The sequence below is a fragment of the Squalius cephalus genome, assembly GCF_949319135.1.
Source record: "Squalius cephalus genome assembly, chromosome: 5".
In the NCBI taxonomy this organism is placed as follows: domain Eukaryota; kingdom Metazoa; phylum Chordata; class Actinopteri; order Cypriniformes; family Leuciscidae; genus Squalius; species Squalius cephalus.
Genome location: NC_137126.1, coordinates 16,308,574 through 16,323,224, shown reverse-complemented (window position 1 = coordinate 16,323,224; position 14,651 = coordinate 16,308,574). Strand labels below are relative to the sequence as shown.

The following is a 14,651-nucleotide window of genomic DNA, read 5'->3' as shown; positions in this document are numbered from 1 at the left end:
TGATGTACTAAAATAAAATAAATATAAAACTGTATAGACAAAAACATCACAAAAACACAACAAAATTACTTTAACATACAGTATACTATAAAAATAAATATAAAAATAAAAACTAATTCAAAATATTAATAAAAAATACAATAGGTATTCAATGATACTAAAATAACTTGTATGATCTCAATATGTTGGCTCTTGTGTCCTGTAAAAAATAAATAATTAATAAATAAATAACTCTGTTTGGTCTTTGTTTTCATCGTTTTCAGTTTCTGTTAGCCTGTTTTCCTTTCACCCAGTTCTCCTGTGTTAATTATTGTTTCATTTCATTCATCTGTGCCCCGTTTATTATCTCATTAGTTCCTTTGTTTTCCTTGTGCATAAAAACCCTGAGTTCTCCCTTTTCCTCTGTCCATCCTCGTAGTAGTGTGGTTGTGTTTCTCCTGTAGTGTGTTGTGTTTCTCCTGGTTCTCCGAGTTCTTCATCTTCGCCTGTTTCCTTTTGTTACGACCCCTCAGGTGGTCAATCAAGGGGTAAAGGGGAGTAACATTAATTTGGGAGGAACACACATTTGCAGACAACTAGGTGAGGAGCAAAGAGACAAGGCTGAACTGAACTGCAAGCAAGTGTTTTATTTACAAAAGGTGAAATATATATATATCACGAGTATAGGGGATATATTTACAATGAGGAAGTAGATTTAAACAAGAAAAATGCGTACTATACACACAGTATAGATATATACACAGTAGGAAAAACAACAACAACAAAAAAAAAACATAGATGGCAAACAGGAACCACAAAAGTGAGAAAATGGGGGAGGATTGGAAAAGGGATCAAAGAAATAAACAAAAACAAACTAACTTGCGGCCCAATCTCTAACCTAACTGCCAAAAGAAAATAATGAAATGAAAAGAATGTTCACGTCACTGACCTACACTAATTACCCAAACTCAAAAATACAACGAGTGGAGCTCGCCCCTAAACTAGTGTATCTAATACTAATCTCCATTCTGTCACCTGATGGAGTTTTGGTTCCTTGCCACTGTCGCCTTTGGCTTTTGGCTTTGTTGGGGACACTTAATATTCAACAATTAAGTCATTAAAACCATTTTATGAGAACTGAACTGAGCTAGACAAAGACATCACTGTTTTCTCTGTTTCACTGTTTTGTATAAATTAACTAAATTAATAACTTTTTTACAACAAAAATTAACCATCACTGAACTTACTTAAGCTGGACAATGACGTTATATTCTTCTAGATCTGCTGTACAGCCGAAACAGACTTCATTGCATTATTTTCCTGTTATCACTGTAAAGCTGCTTTGAGACAATCTGTATTGTAAAAAGTGCTATATAAACTAGATGTACCGCATGGCGATACAAAATATGACCGCCGCTCAGGCCTGCACTGGCTTTCCACAAAAATAAATGAAGTGGAGCAATTTGGCTGTATTGCGTGTTTATGTATATACCTAAAAAAAGTAGTAGTATGTGCATGTCTGTCTGTGTGTGTGTGTATGTGTGTGTGTTTGTGTATGTGTGTGTCTGTGTGTATGTGTGTGTCTGTGTGTCTGTGCGTGTATGTATGCGTGCGTACATGTGTGCGCGTGTGTGTTTGTGTGTGTGTGTCTGTGCATGTGGATTTGTATGTGTGTGTATGGGTGTGTGTCTGTGCGTGTGGATGTCAGTGTGTGTGCATGCTTGCGTTTGTTTGTATTCCTGCATGTGTGTGTGTGACAGTTAGGGTTGCCAACTTCAGAAAAGGAAAATGCGGGACAATCGTGGTTATTTATAGGAAAATGAGGGACACTCAAAATATTTGTACTGTATCACACAGTGTACGTCATTTCAGTGTCTGCAGTTAAGTTTGTGTTTAAAAGGTTATCAGACATAAACACATTTGTATTGCTTAACCTATTTATGTATTTAATTCTAAAAATAATTTTAATGTCATACATGAAAAAAGTCACATTACAAACAAACCATAGTTCAAAATAACAGCATTTATCTAAAATAGAAAGCTTTTTTAACATTTTACACTAGGCTTACAGTTCAAAAGTTTGGGGTTAGTAAGATTATTTTTTGGGAAAAAAAATAAAGAAAGTAATTGCCTACTTTTATTCAGCAAGGATGCATTACATTAATCAAAAGTGACAGTTAAGATAATGTTACAAAAGCTTTCTATGTACTTTCTAAAAGCTTTAAAACATTAATAATAATCAGAAATGTTTTTTGAGCATATTATTCCCTCAGGTAGATTACATGTTTTCTTGCGTGGCTGGATGTTAGACTCATGAACAATAATCACGTTGTTTGCATTCGCCAAAATTGATTAGCCGAAATCAAAACGTGGACAGTGAAAGGAAATTACCGTTAGCGCGAGACGAGTCCGGCTTGAAGCGGAAGCGACCAGACGGCAGAGGATGTTCGCAAATCAAACAATGATTTGTCTCAAAACAGTGATTTAAAAAAGCTGTGATTGGATGATGACAGGTGTCGGTGATCATTCTCAAGTGTCGTGGTCAGCACTGCTGCTGTTGCTGTTGTATCAGTCAGTGGTTTATCAGCTTGTCAAAAAACGGGACACGGGAGGTCACGCACGGGACAAATAAATTAGGCCCAAAATACGGGACGTCCCGCCTAATTCGGGACAGTTGGCAACCTTAGTGACAGTATCATCCTAAACCAGCAACCCTTCGCTCAACACCACCATCTACAGGCCGATGAGTGTACAGTCACTAAATGTGCACATAAATGAATTTATTTTATACCCCCCCCCATGGATGAAATTCTACGAAACTTAGCATACCCCCAGAGGATGTCAAGTTAATCATACACATGAAATATGGTGCAGTTCTGAACATCTCAACTGAAGATAGGGGCGATTAAAGCAGAATAATATTGCATTTTCATTTTTTATGGGAGGGGCGCAAATCACAAATGAGTGATTATGGGCTAGGTTGATGTGGGCCCTTAAAGTGTAAGTTGCAGGTTAACCACAACAGCCAATTAATGTGTAAATTAAAGTGCTCTATATGTATATATTTAATTATTTCTGTCTTAAAATGCGTTAAAATAACATTTATTGGGGTTTCTTCAAAGGTAGCGTGTTTTTTCAGTTACTGGGTGATGACGTCATAAGAGGAACTCGCAACCCATACTCTGCTAGATTTCTACTGTATTATGGCTATTTGGAGAACGACTGAGGAAGTGGGAAACCATCAAATTCTTTATGGACCACAGCCCTACAATTTTTAACCGGTCAGGCGTGAGAGAGGGGAGCCATGGCACTCAAAGAGTTATTAATGCTTGGTGTGAGGAGAATGAGTGGAGGGTTGGCCAGGTGTCCTGGTGAGTAACGTTAGCTACGTTAGAGCTAGTCTAGCCTGGTGCAAACTTAACCCGGATAATATATTGGAACAAGCAAGTCTTTTCAAAATATTGCCGTCATGTAGAATAGCAAGGAGGGACAACGACTGAAGACATTATTTACTTACAGTAAGTCAGTCCAAATCAGAGCTGTAGAGATGCACACACTGCACAGGCGCAATCGCTAGTCTCATCGACGCCTCAAACGTCATGTAATACACTTCCTCACTCCACGCGTTATCAATTTCTCACGATTTAATTAGCGATGTTTATTGTCAGAAAAGAAAAAGAGCGATCGATGTCCCCATCACTGTGTTTGTGTGGGCTATCAGCAGTGGAGAGTATGTGCTGCCGTGAGGTGAACGCGTTTAGTTTAGTGGACAGCTCGACCTGCGACCGGCTGACCTGACGAGCCTGAACCCGTTTGTTTTGCGAATAGCTTATTATCATTTCAGGCAGGATCACGGTCCCCTTGAAGTCAGCACACACGAGTATGTTTACAATGGAGTTATTTTATCCATATTTTTTTTTATCAAATAAAACATACAACCAACTTTTCTGTAGTTATGTAAGGCATCTATAGCTGCTAGCGTACGGTAACTCTACTAGTGAGTTCCTCTTATGACGTCACACCCCATCTAGTGGAAGGGAGCGGGAGCGGTTAAATCCACTGTTAAAAGTGCCAACTTTTCATATTATATCAGCATTTTTAGTATAAAAAACAATGGTGGGCGGTTCTTATCTTTATGTTTAATAAACACATTGCATTACTTCGTAAAAAATTTAACCTGCAACTTACACTTTAAGACCAACATACCATACAAATTTCTTCATCCTCGGTGCCACGGTTCAGGTAGTTATTTAGGAAAAACTGCATTTTTTGGGTTTGGGGGGGCCCAGCGCGGGGGGGGAGTGGCCCCCGGGGACCAAACGAAATTTTTCCGTAAAAGTCTAGTGGGGCTACATGCCCACCAAATTTCATGTTCCCCGGTGTTTCGGTGTCCCTGGTATCGTTGACGAAAAATTCAGTAGATGACGGGGAAAAAAAAAAAAAAAACTTTGACAATCGATTATGGGCTAGGTTGATGTGGGCCCTTAAGACCAACATACCATAAAAATTTCTTCATCCTCGGTGCCACGGTTCAGGTAGTTATTTAGGAAAAACTGCATTTTTTGGGTTTGGGGGGGCCCAGCGCGGGGGGGGAGTGGCCCCCGGGGACCAAATGAAATTTTTCCGTAAAAGTCTAGTGGGGCTACATGCCCACCAAATTTCATGTTCCCCGGTGTTTCGGTGTCCCTGGTATCGTTGACGAAAAATTCAGTAGATGACGGGAAAAAAAAAAAAAAAAACTTTGACAATCCCTATATGACCGCTTTCGCTAGCTATGCTAACGGCGGTCATAATAAAGGTGACTTGACAAAGTGAAATACCTATGTGTGCACAATGTACGTCGTGCGACTTTCTTACCTGTCCCTTTCTCCAACCTCAGATGTGACCAGCACGCAATAACAGAGGTAGGAACAAATGGAGATGAGACTGTACTCAAGCCGGTTACATACAATTACTAAACACACGGGATACACAGATGCACTATACACATGCAGAATATAGACTGTCACACAGGAAAAGGTTTCAAAGGATCTAGGGCCTCACGAGTGGCGTCTACTCTCCGCTTTTATGCCATGGGGCACCGATCAGATTGGAGAGCTGGTCATTGACGTCACAGGAACATGGGGACCAGGTGGGCCAATAGACGTGACAAGGAAAGTGAAAGTAAAAACGAAAGACTCGGGGGAAAAGAAGAAACATATTACTGTACATCTCATTGTCTCAGAACACTTTTTGTTTGGTGTTGATTGTTTAGCTTACCCTTACTGACCTGAGGGTGTGTTTGATTAATTATTTTTATGACTTCATTACAGAAGTGTACACAATATTTTGACTTGACACATCACTGTGTGAGTTCAAGCTCTGTGAATTCTCCATCCTTGATTTAACCACCCTGTTAAATTAAAGGAACTTCAATAGAAGTTATTTATTTATTTATTTTAGTAAGTAAGTGTCCACAAGTGATAGTTGGCGGTTGAATCTCATGAATAAATGTCCAAGTCATATTTCACCCCAAAATCTTTTTATGTTTTATTTCCTTTAAGTGCAGGAGGTTACAAACATCAGTTTTTTTTTTCTGTAGGTTTGGTTTGCACTTTATAGTGTCACAGAGTTAAGCCAGTATATGGTAATGTTTATTCACTACACCTGCAATCATTTTTCTAGTTGTGTTTGCTTGTAACAAATTTTCAAAACAAATCATTTAATAGATCATTTAACAGGCTGTTCATTTTACAGGCTGTTCAATAATTTAAACCTATACTCAGTCACATAAATGCTTTTCAATGCATGTTATTCAGTAGCTGATAAAGATTGATTATGTGAGCTCATATCACTTCTTGAAAGTCGTTCTTAATTTGCATAATGTAACATTTTCTCAACTTTCTCAAGTCGCTAGACATGCCCACGTGTCACCAGTCACCAGTGACCAGCTCTAAAAAGGGCTCAAAATCAATGATTATGACATTATTTTCACATTATATGAACAATTTATTAATTAATGAACTAATACCTGATGATTAAGTTGGAATCATACATATTTCTTATGCTGTTGTTTTGTTTTTGTATCTCCAAATTTCGAAAACTTACTGTGCCAGGTTTACATTATTGAAAATTCTATATTTTCATTGTGATCTTTTGGATGACAGATTGCACTGTGTCTTACAATGTTCTTGTGTTTGGTCAGGTGCATTTATTTAAAACAGTGTACAATATTCTATCATATGCTTTGACTAATTTTTCAGCTGCTTTCTGCAAGAAAGAATGATAACAGCATTCTGGGTGTGATACAATATCTACATTACAAATACTATCGTGTGCATTTTGTTTTCTTAATTGCTTCAAACTATTCTGTTTGAATAATAGAATAGAATATGAGGTGACAGCTTGTTTGTAGCAATTGTCCAGAGATTGTGGCTGCTGTTTTTTTTTATAGATATTACTGTACATCTCATTGTCTCAGAACACTTTTTGTTAGGTGCTGATTGTTTAATTACTGACCTGAGGGTGTGTTTGATGAATGTTTGTATGACTTCATTACAGAAGTGTACACAATATTTTGACTTGACACATCACTCAGCAGGTTATGTTTGTCCTTTTCCGCATGACTTGTGCAAATATGTGCAAGGAGGATTACGGCTTTGGATCTGTATCTGAATGTCTGTGTATTGGTTTAAATTGATGACATTATAAACTAAACATTCTGGCAGACTCTTTTATTTTTCATTTTATGAATCGTTTGGTAGAATTAAAGATGGCAGACAAGAAAGAGAATCTGAGTGCACATAAATGCTCCATCTACTTCTGCTATCCCATATAAACACATATAACTGCATTCTTAACCTTGTAAAGCCTGACATGAATAGCCATAGACATTAAAAAACATAAAGAAACCGTTTATTTAACCCTTTAGAAAAAAAAATGACATATGTTTTTTTTTGTTTAGTATGTTATTTGATACATCAGGCTTTTATGGCTATTATGTATAGTATGATATAGGAAAATATGGAGCTCACACTCAAAAGGTGGTAAAAAAAAAATATATATATATATATATATTCAGAGGCCCAAACTGAGAAAATAAATATGCAATATGGTGCAGTTGCTGATGTTTACATGCATGGCCAAAAAGTAAGGTGAAACTGTGAAAGCTTGTAATGTAAATCAATAAGATATTGATTTAATAGTGAAGTCAAGTCACATTTATTTATATAGCACTTTTTACAATACAGATTGTTTCAAAGCAGCTTTACAGAGATAACAGGAAAATAATGCAAAAAAGTTTGTTTCCAGAAGAACATAGCGTCACAGTCCAGCTTAAGTAAGTTCAGGGATGTTTCATTTTTGTTTAAAAAAAAGTTATTAATTTAGTTCATTTATATATATATATATAAATGAACTAAATTAATAACTTTTTTTAAAACATATACAGTACAGGCCAAAAGTTTGGACACATTACTATTTTTAATGTTTTTGAAAGAAGTTTCTTCTGCTCATCAAGCCTGCATTTATTTGATCAAAAATACAGAAAAAAATGTAATATTGTGATATATTATTACAATTTAAAATAATTGGTTTTCAATTTATTATACTTTAAATTATCATTTATTTCTGTGATGCAAAGCTGAATTTTCAGGATCATTACTCCAGTCTATCAAATGATCCTTTAGAAATCATTCTAATATGATGATTCATTATCAAAGTTGGAAACAGGTCTGCTGCTTAATATTTTTTCATAACCTGTGATACTTTTTTAGGATACTTTGATGAATAAAAAAAAAGAAAAAGAAAAAAAAAAAGAAGCAAATGTTTTCAAGATAGAAATCTTTTATAACAACAATATACACTACTGGTCAGTAATTTGGGGTCAGTAATTTTTTTCTTTATTTTTTTTTTAAATAAATCAATAATTTTATTCAGCAAGGATGTGTTAAATTGATAAAAAGTGATAATAAAGAAGATTTATATTAAAAAAAAAAATTATTTTTTTTTGAATAAATGCAGTTCTTTTTAACCTTTTATTCATCAAATATATTAGGCAGCAGAACTGTTTCCAACCCTCATAATAAATCTTCATATTAGAATGATTTCTAAAGGATCATGTGATTGACTGGATGTCACATGATGTGACACTGAAGACTGGAGTAATGATGCTGAAAATTCAGCTTTGCATCACCGAAATAAATTATAATTTAAAGTATAATAAATTGAAAACCAATTATTTAAAATTGTAATAATATATCACAATATTAAATTTTTTTCTGTATTTTTGATCAAATAAATACAGGCTTGATGAGCAGAAGAAACTTCTTTCAAAAACATTAAAAATAGTAATGTGTCCAAACTTTTGGCCTGTACTGTATATATATATAATATATATAGTAGTAAACCGTGATGTCATCGGCCAGCTCAGTTAAGTTTTTGTATAATAGTGTCAATGCAGGCAGATCAATATTAATTGTTGAATATTAAATTAAATGTTAAATTTAATGTCCCCAACTAAGCAAGCCAAGCCAATGGCACAAAGGTGGGAAAAGGCGACAATGGCAAGGAACTAAAACTCCATCAGGTGTCAGAATAGAGAAAAAAACCTTGGGAGAAACCAGGCTCAGTCGGGGGCCAGTTCTCCTCTGGCCAACGAACGAACAGTGTATGATTATGATTCAGGCAGCATTACAGGTCAGAAGTCAGATTGGTTTGGAACAATCAGAATATTATCCAGTTCCATGTGGTTGAAGATCAGAGTCATCTCGCCAGTATAGAGACGAGTTTGTTGAGGATCTGTGCCGATGGCTGTCGTGTTGATGAGGCCTTCACAGGGGAGAAGTTGACACAATCTCTGCTGACACTTCAGGGATGCATTGTGGTTGTGTCTAGGTGCAGGTCCTCCATCTGGTCTGGATACAGCCCAGATCCGGCTGACTACATCATGCGTTGTGGTCGTGTCTAGGCGCAGGTCCACCATCTGGTCTGGATACAGCCCGGATCCGGCTGATTACAGTAAAACTCGGAATAAGCTGAAAGACTAACTTTAGCATAGATGCCATTCTTCTTATGATGTAACGAGTACATTGGGTGTTATAGGAAGTGTTCCCGGTTCTGGCTGACCTAATTTATGCAGCCTAATAATCATTTAACTGATTTGAATAATGGGAATGTATAATTTTCTTTATGTATGCCAGGTTAAAGAGATGTGTTTTTAGACTAGATTTAAACTGACAGAGTGTGTCTGCTTCCCGGACAATGTTTGGAAGACTGTTCCAGAGTTTTGGTGCTAAATAGGAAAAGGATCTACCGCCAGCAGTCGATTTTGATATTCTAGGTATTATCAACTGACCAGAGTTTTGAGATACAGTAGTACCTTTTTATTGCATATAAAAATATCAGTTTATGATACATTTATTTGTGTCTATCTGTCTTAGTAAAATGTGTTTAAATGCTTAGTTTTATTGTCAAAGCTCTGTAGTTTTTTATTGTGCAATATATAATGCAATTCAATACAACTGATGATTGTGAGATCCTTAAGATTGAGATTTTGAGAAAATTGAGATTGCTCAAAAGTCTGATGTATCATATTTGATACTCAAATTTTATATAAATTAAGTAAACCTAAGTTGCTTCAGTCCAGTGAGTGTTGTTCATCTTGAAATATTACTAACAATATAAAAGTTATTATTCTTATAATTACTTTATAAAAGTAGCCGTCAAGATTTCACAGCAAAAAGACACCAACCTGCAGGTGGAAAGAATTACTAAAACCCCCTTTACTTGCCAAAAAAGTGTGATCAATCAGTCAGAAGGCATAGTAGATTGTGTACAGAAATTTCAGCAAAGTTTTGATTAGAGGCCTTAGAAAGTTGTGTATCAAAATGGTATTTATATAGTAGGCTTTACAGAGAGAGAGAGAGAGACGTGATTGGGAAAAAACAGAAGAATGTTTCCAAATGCCTCACCACCCTATGGGGTCTTTTTAAAATGACCTGTAAATGTTTAATGACTCTCAGGGCTTCTACAAACCCACAGATACTATGCCACAGTCTGGAGTTCACTTTACCCTACATTCTGTAGACACTAGGAGGAAATAGTGACATGAATAAAAAGACATAGCCAACATTTTATCCAAGCAGTTGTTTTCACAGAGATGGCACACAGAAAACTTGGAAGGTTCTTGTTGGGTGAAGTGTTCCTTTAGGTCTGTGGTACTTGATGATTGTCAAGAATGTAATAGAGCACAGCCTCCGAGATTTTTCATACTCTACAAACATATAATGTGGATGTCTCTAGATTGGCTGAGAATTTGAGAACTCCGGCTAAGATCAGACTGCCTGATTTCAGCAGGAGTGTGTGTGGATGTGATGCAATTGTGTCCTGCAATAAAATACATTAAAATAAAACATTTATCCAGTTTTATACCTTAATTTATTTATTTTTTCTTTTTCTTCATACATCAAACACATCATATTTCATCTCAAGCATGCTCTTCTTGATGAAACTTTAAGGCCAAAATTGTTTGTTTTGGTGCAAATGACAGTCAGAAAAAGTGATATAAATCGAATACAAATATGAAAATGGTTTTCATTGGTGTTCATTTCACTCCTTCTTAAGACCATCATAATTAATAAGATGATTACTTTAGGTGCTCAAGCTTGAGAATAATAGACCTTAAGAATAATATTTTCTATAATATTTTAAGAAGTAATTGTCTTGTTTAACAATGCAAGTCTGAGGAAAAGGTAAAATAATTATATAAAACAAAATTGAATGTAGAAGTTCATATAGTTAAACATGCATGAAAATGAAAAGTGTTATCTACATCTAAACTTCTACATCTGCTCTCTGTCTCTCTGTAGGACATTGATGAGCTGATGCACACAGACAGACCGGACTGGCAAAGTGTAATGCAGTATGTGTCTCAGATCTATAAGTACTTTGAGACTTAATGTGTGATTGGAAGAAATGAAGAAGAAATGATAAGAAAGAAGAAGAAGAGGCACAGAAGCACTTTTTTTTCTTTCTTTTTTTGCCTGGTCCAGTTCTTCCTTCACAGCCAGTGTTTCTAAATACACACAGACAGACACGGTTCTGTAGTTTTCACACCAGTCAGGTTCTCACTCTAAATGCAAGAAGTCCAATAGTCATGCATACACAAAATCATTCTAGCATCAAACATCTTCTGTTTTCCTTACAATTCATGTCTCATATGATCCTTACTCAGTTTTTGAAGTTTGAAGGTGCTTGCAGAGTGTAGGTTTGCAATCTTGCACTGAAACTGGTATATAGTTTTTTTTTTTGTATGCTAAATTTTGCTAAGAGTTCAAGTGCATCTTTATAAATTATTATTACCTAAATCTATATATTGGCATACTTATATATTGATATACTTAAAAGTATTTTTAAAATTTTAGTTTTCCCACAAATAATTTTAAAAACTAGTAATATGTCATAGAAATGCATCAAACTATGGAAATTAAGTTTCATGTGTTTTGTTGAAAAGTTAAGAGACACTCAGAGAGACAACAACCATTGGAAACTTTAACTGTTCCAATTATTCAATGTGTGCAATGTCTATGTGCATTTACATATTCCTCATTAACAAGCATTAAGCTTATTTCTCTATTACTCTAGATAATTATTTCCTGAAAAAAAATGTCAGAAAGTCAATGTCTTATTGAATTCTTATGTCTGTTTTAAACAACCATTATTGATTGTTTAATGCTTTTGTGCCTGTTTAAATTACATGGGATAGTTTAATGAAAGGATTTAAACAAAGCCTTAAAAAGTATCAATATTTGAAAAATACTCTCACAGAAATGTCTTTAGGCTAGTTAGTGTAATTTGTGCCAAATTCTAACAAATGCTGAGTTTCACACTTAATTCAAGCGCATATATAATTGATAATAAAATTCTCTCAACAGACGTAAAATACATACAAAAAGCAGACAGCATGTGTTTTATTACGTTTTCTTTTTGGAAATGTTATTTATTGACTTCTTTGCTCTCAAATATTTCATTTGCAAAGGACTGTGTGTTTTTTATTTTATGTGAAACTTTTCGGGTTTGCCTGAAATACCAGATGTTTAATTGATGATAATGGTAATAAAGTATTTTGTCATCCTATATAGCCTCGAATTGTTTGCTTGAATTAATTAATGAATGAGGCATTTATATAGGGCTTTCATATGTACTTCTGTACACCCAAAGCGCTTTACAATCATGTCGGGGTCTCTCCTCAACCACCACCAGTGTGCAGCATCCACATGGATGATGCGACGGCAGCCACAGTACAACGGCGCCAATGCGCTCACCACACACCAGCTATAGGTGGAGAGGAGAGAGAGTGATAGAGCCAATTCAGTGGATGGGGATTATTAGGAGGAGGCCATAATTGGCAAGGGCCAGTGGGTGGATTGAGGCCAGGGTTACACCCCTACTCTTTACGAGAAGTGCCATGGGATTTTTAATGACCACAGAGAGTCAGGACCTGCTTGTTTGAATTAAAAAGCTACAATCACCTTTATTAGAAAAGAATGTCCTACAATATTTTCATTCACAAAATATAAAAAAATATTTCAGATTTTCTCATGTGATTTATGCAGAAGTAAAATGGTGCACTTTTACAATTTGGGAGTCATACTGGCATCAGTTTTTATAAGTCTGCTAAAAACCTTTAAAAAGTTGTGCTGAAATAGTAAAACAGATGTGTGTTGCTACAGACAGACTAATTACAAATACAGTTCATATTGTAAATCTTTAGCAATTACACAATATTGTCACTTCACTCATATCTTCTCAGAAATACATGTAGTAGCTCAATTTTCAGAAAATCAGACTCTTATTGTACATAACATCTATTGGCTAAGTTAACAGAGTTAAATCAATGTAAAATGTCAATAATGACAAAAATAGAATCTATCTAATCTAATAGATAAACAGATTTTACTAGGGCGAGTAAACATGGTGTGAAACAAGTGTTTCCCCCTTTTTTCCAGTACAGAATGTGTAAGGCAGCATTGCATTAGGAGTTTGCACTAGACCAAGTAATTGTTCACTTGGTCTACAATATATATTTTTTAGTCTCCATTCACACTTTTTCTAGTTTTTATTTATTTAAATTTTGTATTTCTACTTTGTAAAATAAAAAAGTGACATTAAAGTCGTTGATAGAAGTGTAAGATTTTCTTTTGTTTTTACGCTATACTTTGCAAATGTCAGAAAATAAATAAATGTGACCAACAAAATGACAACGCAGTGGACTACAATATCATGCTGTAAATGATTTAGGCAACAAGAAAATGACACTAGGGGGTGCGCAGTGATAATACACGTCAGTGAACTAAAATCCTAATGAATTCATTCATAAAACACCCCATTCACACACAAAACTGCAATCCACGCCAGCATACTCCCAAAATACAATGGCAGCACATGGGACCCATCCATGGGGTGTATAGAACGAGGGAGAAGATTATTCCTCACAATCAGCATCAGTCATTGACAAACACATAAAGTCTGCGTTGTCAGCGTCTCATGTTGGCAGAGCAAACAGTCCTGAAATCAGCCATGTAGAACAGAGAATGAGTGGCAGTACTCTCCACACTGAGGTTACGGTGTCACTAAAAGGCAGACAGCCCTAACTCTACTACCTATAGTGGGCTTTGAGATCACTTTCCCCACATTAGTCACCACCTCTCTGTATCCTTGCAGTCTCCCCCATCTAAAGCCTTCTCCTCCCCATAGGTGAAAGCATTCAAGTCCGGTTATTGCAGCCACTTAGAAATCCACCACTTTCTAATTGAGTAGCCTGAGTAGTCAGGGAGAATGTTAACGCACACCACATAACTAATCTGAAATATAGAGAGATAGGCTGAATAATAAATTCCAACAGATGTACGGTCTTTGCGATCTGAACTTGTTTTACATTTTAACAAAGAAATTATAATGCAAATATAGGCTTTAGTGACCTTACGGTGACATCATTCTTGCTCTGGATTTGAAAGTTGAATCCACACTATCTAATTTAAGCAAGAATTTTATTGAAGAATAAAGAATGATCACTTTTGAATAAAGTGAACAATTTAAAGTGACAAAAAAAAAACATTCATTTTATTTATTTTAGGACTTTCATTTTAATATAAAAACAACTTATATTATTTCAGCAAATCACCTCTCAATCATTCCCCACTGTTACAACTCACCCCAGGGTATAGGTTGTTACAACAACAGAACTCTTTGACATTCATCTGTGATTGTGTAGTAGCCTACATGTCCAAGTGAGTTATATTTGTAGTAGACAAATGTGGCTACCGTGTATCAGTTTGAGAGATCTAGAACAAACAACCACTGAGTTACTGATGCTCAAACAAAAAGTTATAGGCTACTACCCCAGACCGTCGGTCTTCCCCTATATATAATTTATTTGAGGAAAGACAAATCTAGTTTTTCTAGATTTATTCTTCATCCAATTCAATCATTTTTCTTTATCATAGTTGTCAGCGGACACACTTTTAAGTGTTTTATTTAAGAATTGCTGATGTAAAATCAGTTCTCTCTCTCTGTGTGTGTGTGTGTGTGTGTGTGTGTGTGTGTGTGTGTGTGTGTGTGTGTCAGCGCATCGCTCGCGCGGTTGAGGCGTGGCCATGAGCTGTGATGTACAGTCAGAGCTCTGTCTGTTTTTC

General features: G+C 35.7%; 1 protein-coding gene across 4 annotated transcripts in view; it reads left to right on the top strand.

Annotated features, from left to right (window-relative positions):
- specc1 (sperm antigen with calponin homology and coiled-coil domains 1) overlaps nt 1-12,095 on the top strand; it is a 289,370-nt gene extending 277,275 nt beyond the window's left edge. For all 4 annotated transcript variants that reach the window (XM_079870552.1, XM_079870553.1, XM_079870554.1 and 1 more), the window contains one exon: nt 10,827-12,095. In XM_079870552.1, the coding sequence (XP_079726678.1) occupies nt 10,827-10,916 (90 nt within the window). In that variant the 3' untranslated portion in view covers nt 10,917-12,095. The remainder of the gene's footprint in view (nt 1-10,826) is intronic.
- The last annotated feature ends 2,556 nt before the right edge of the window (nt 12,096-14,651 follow it).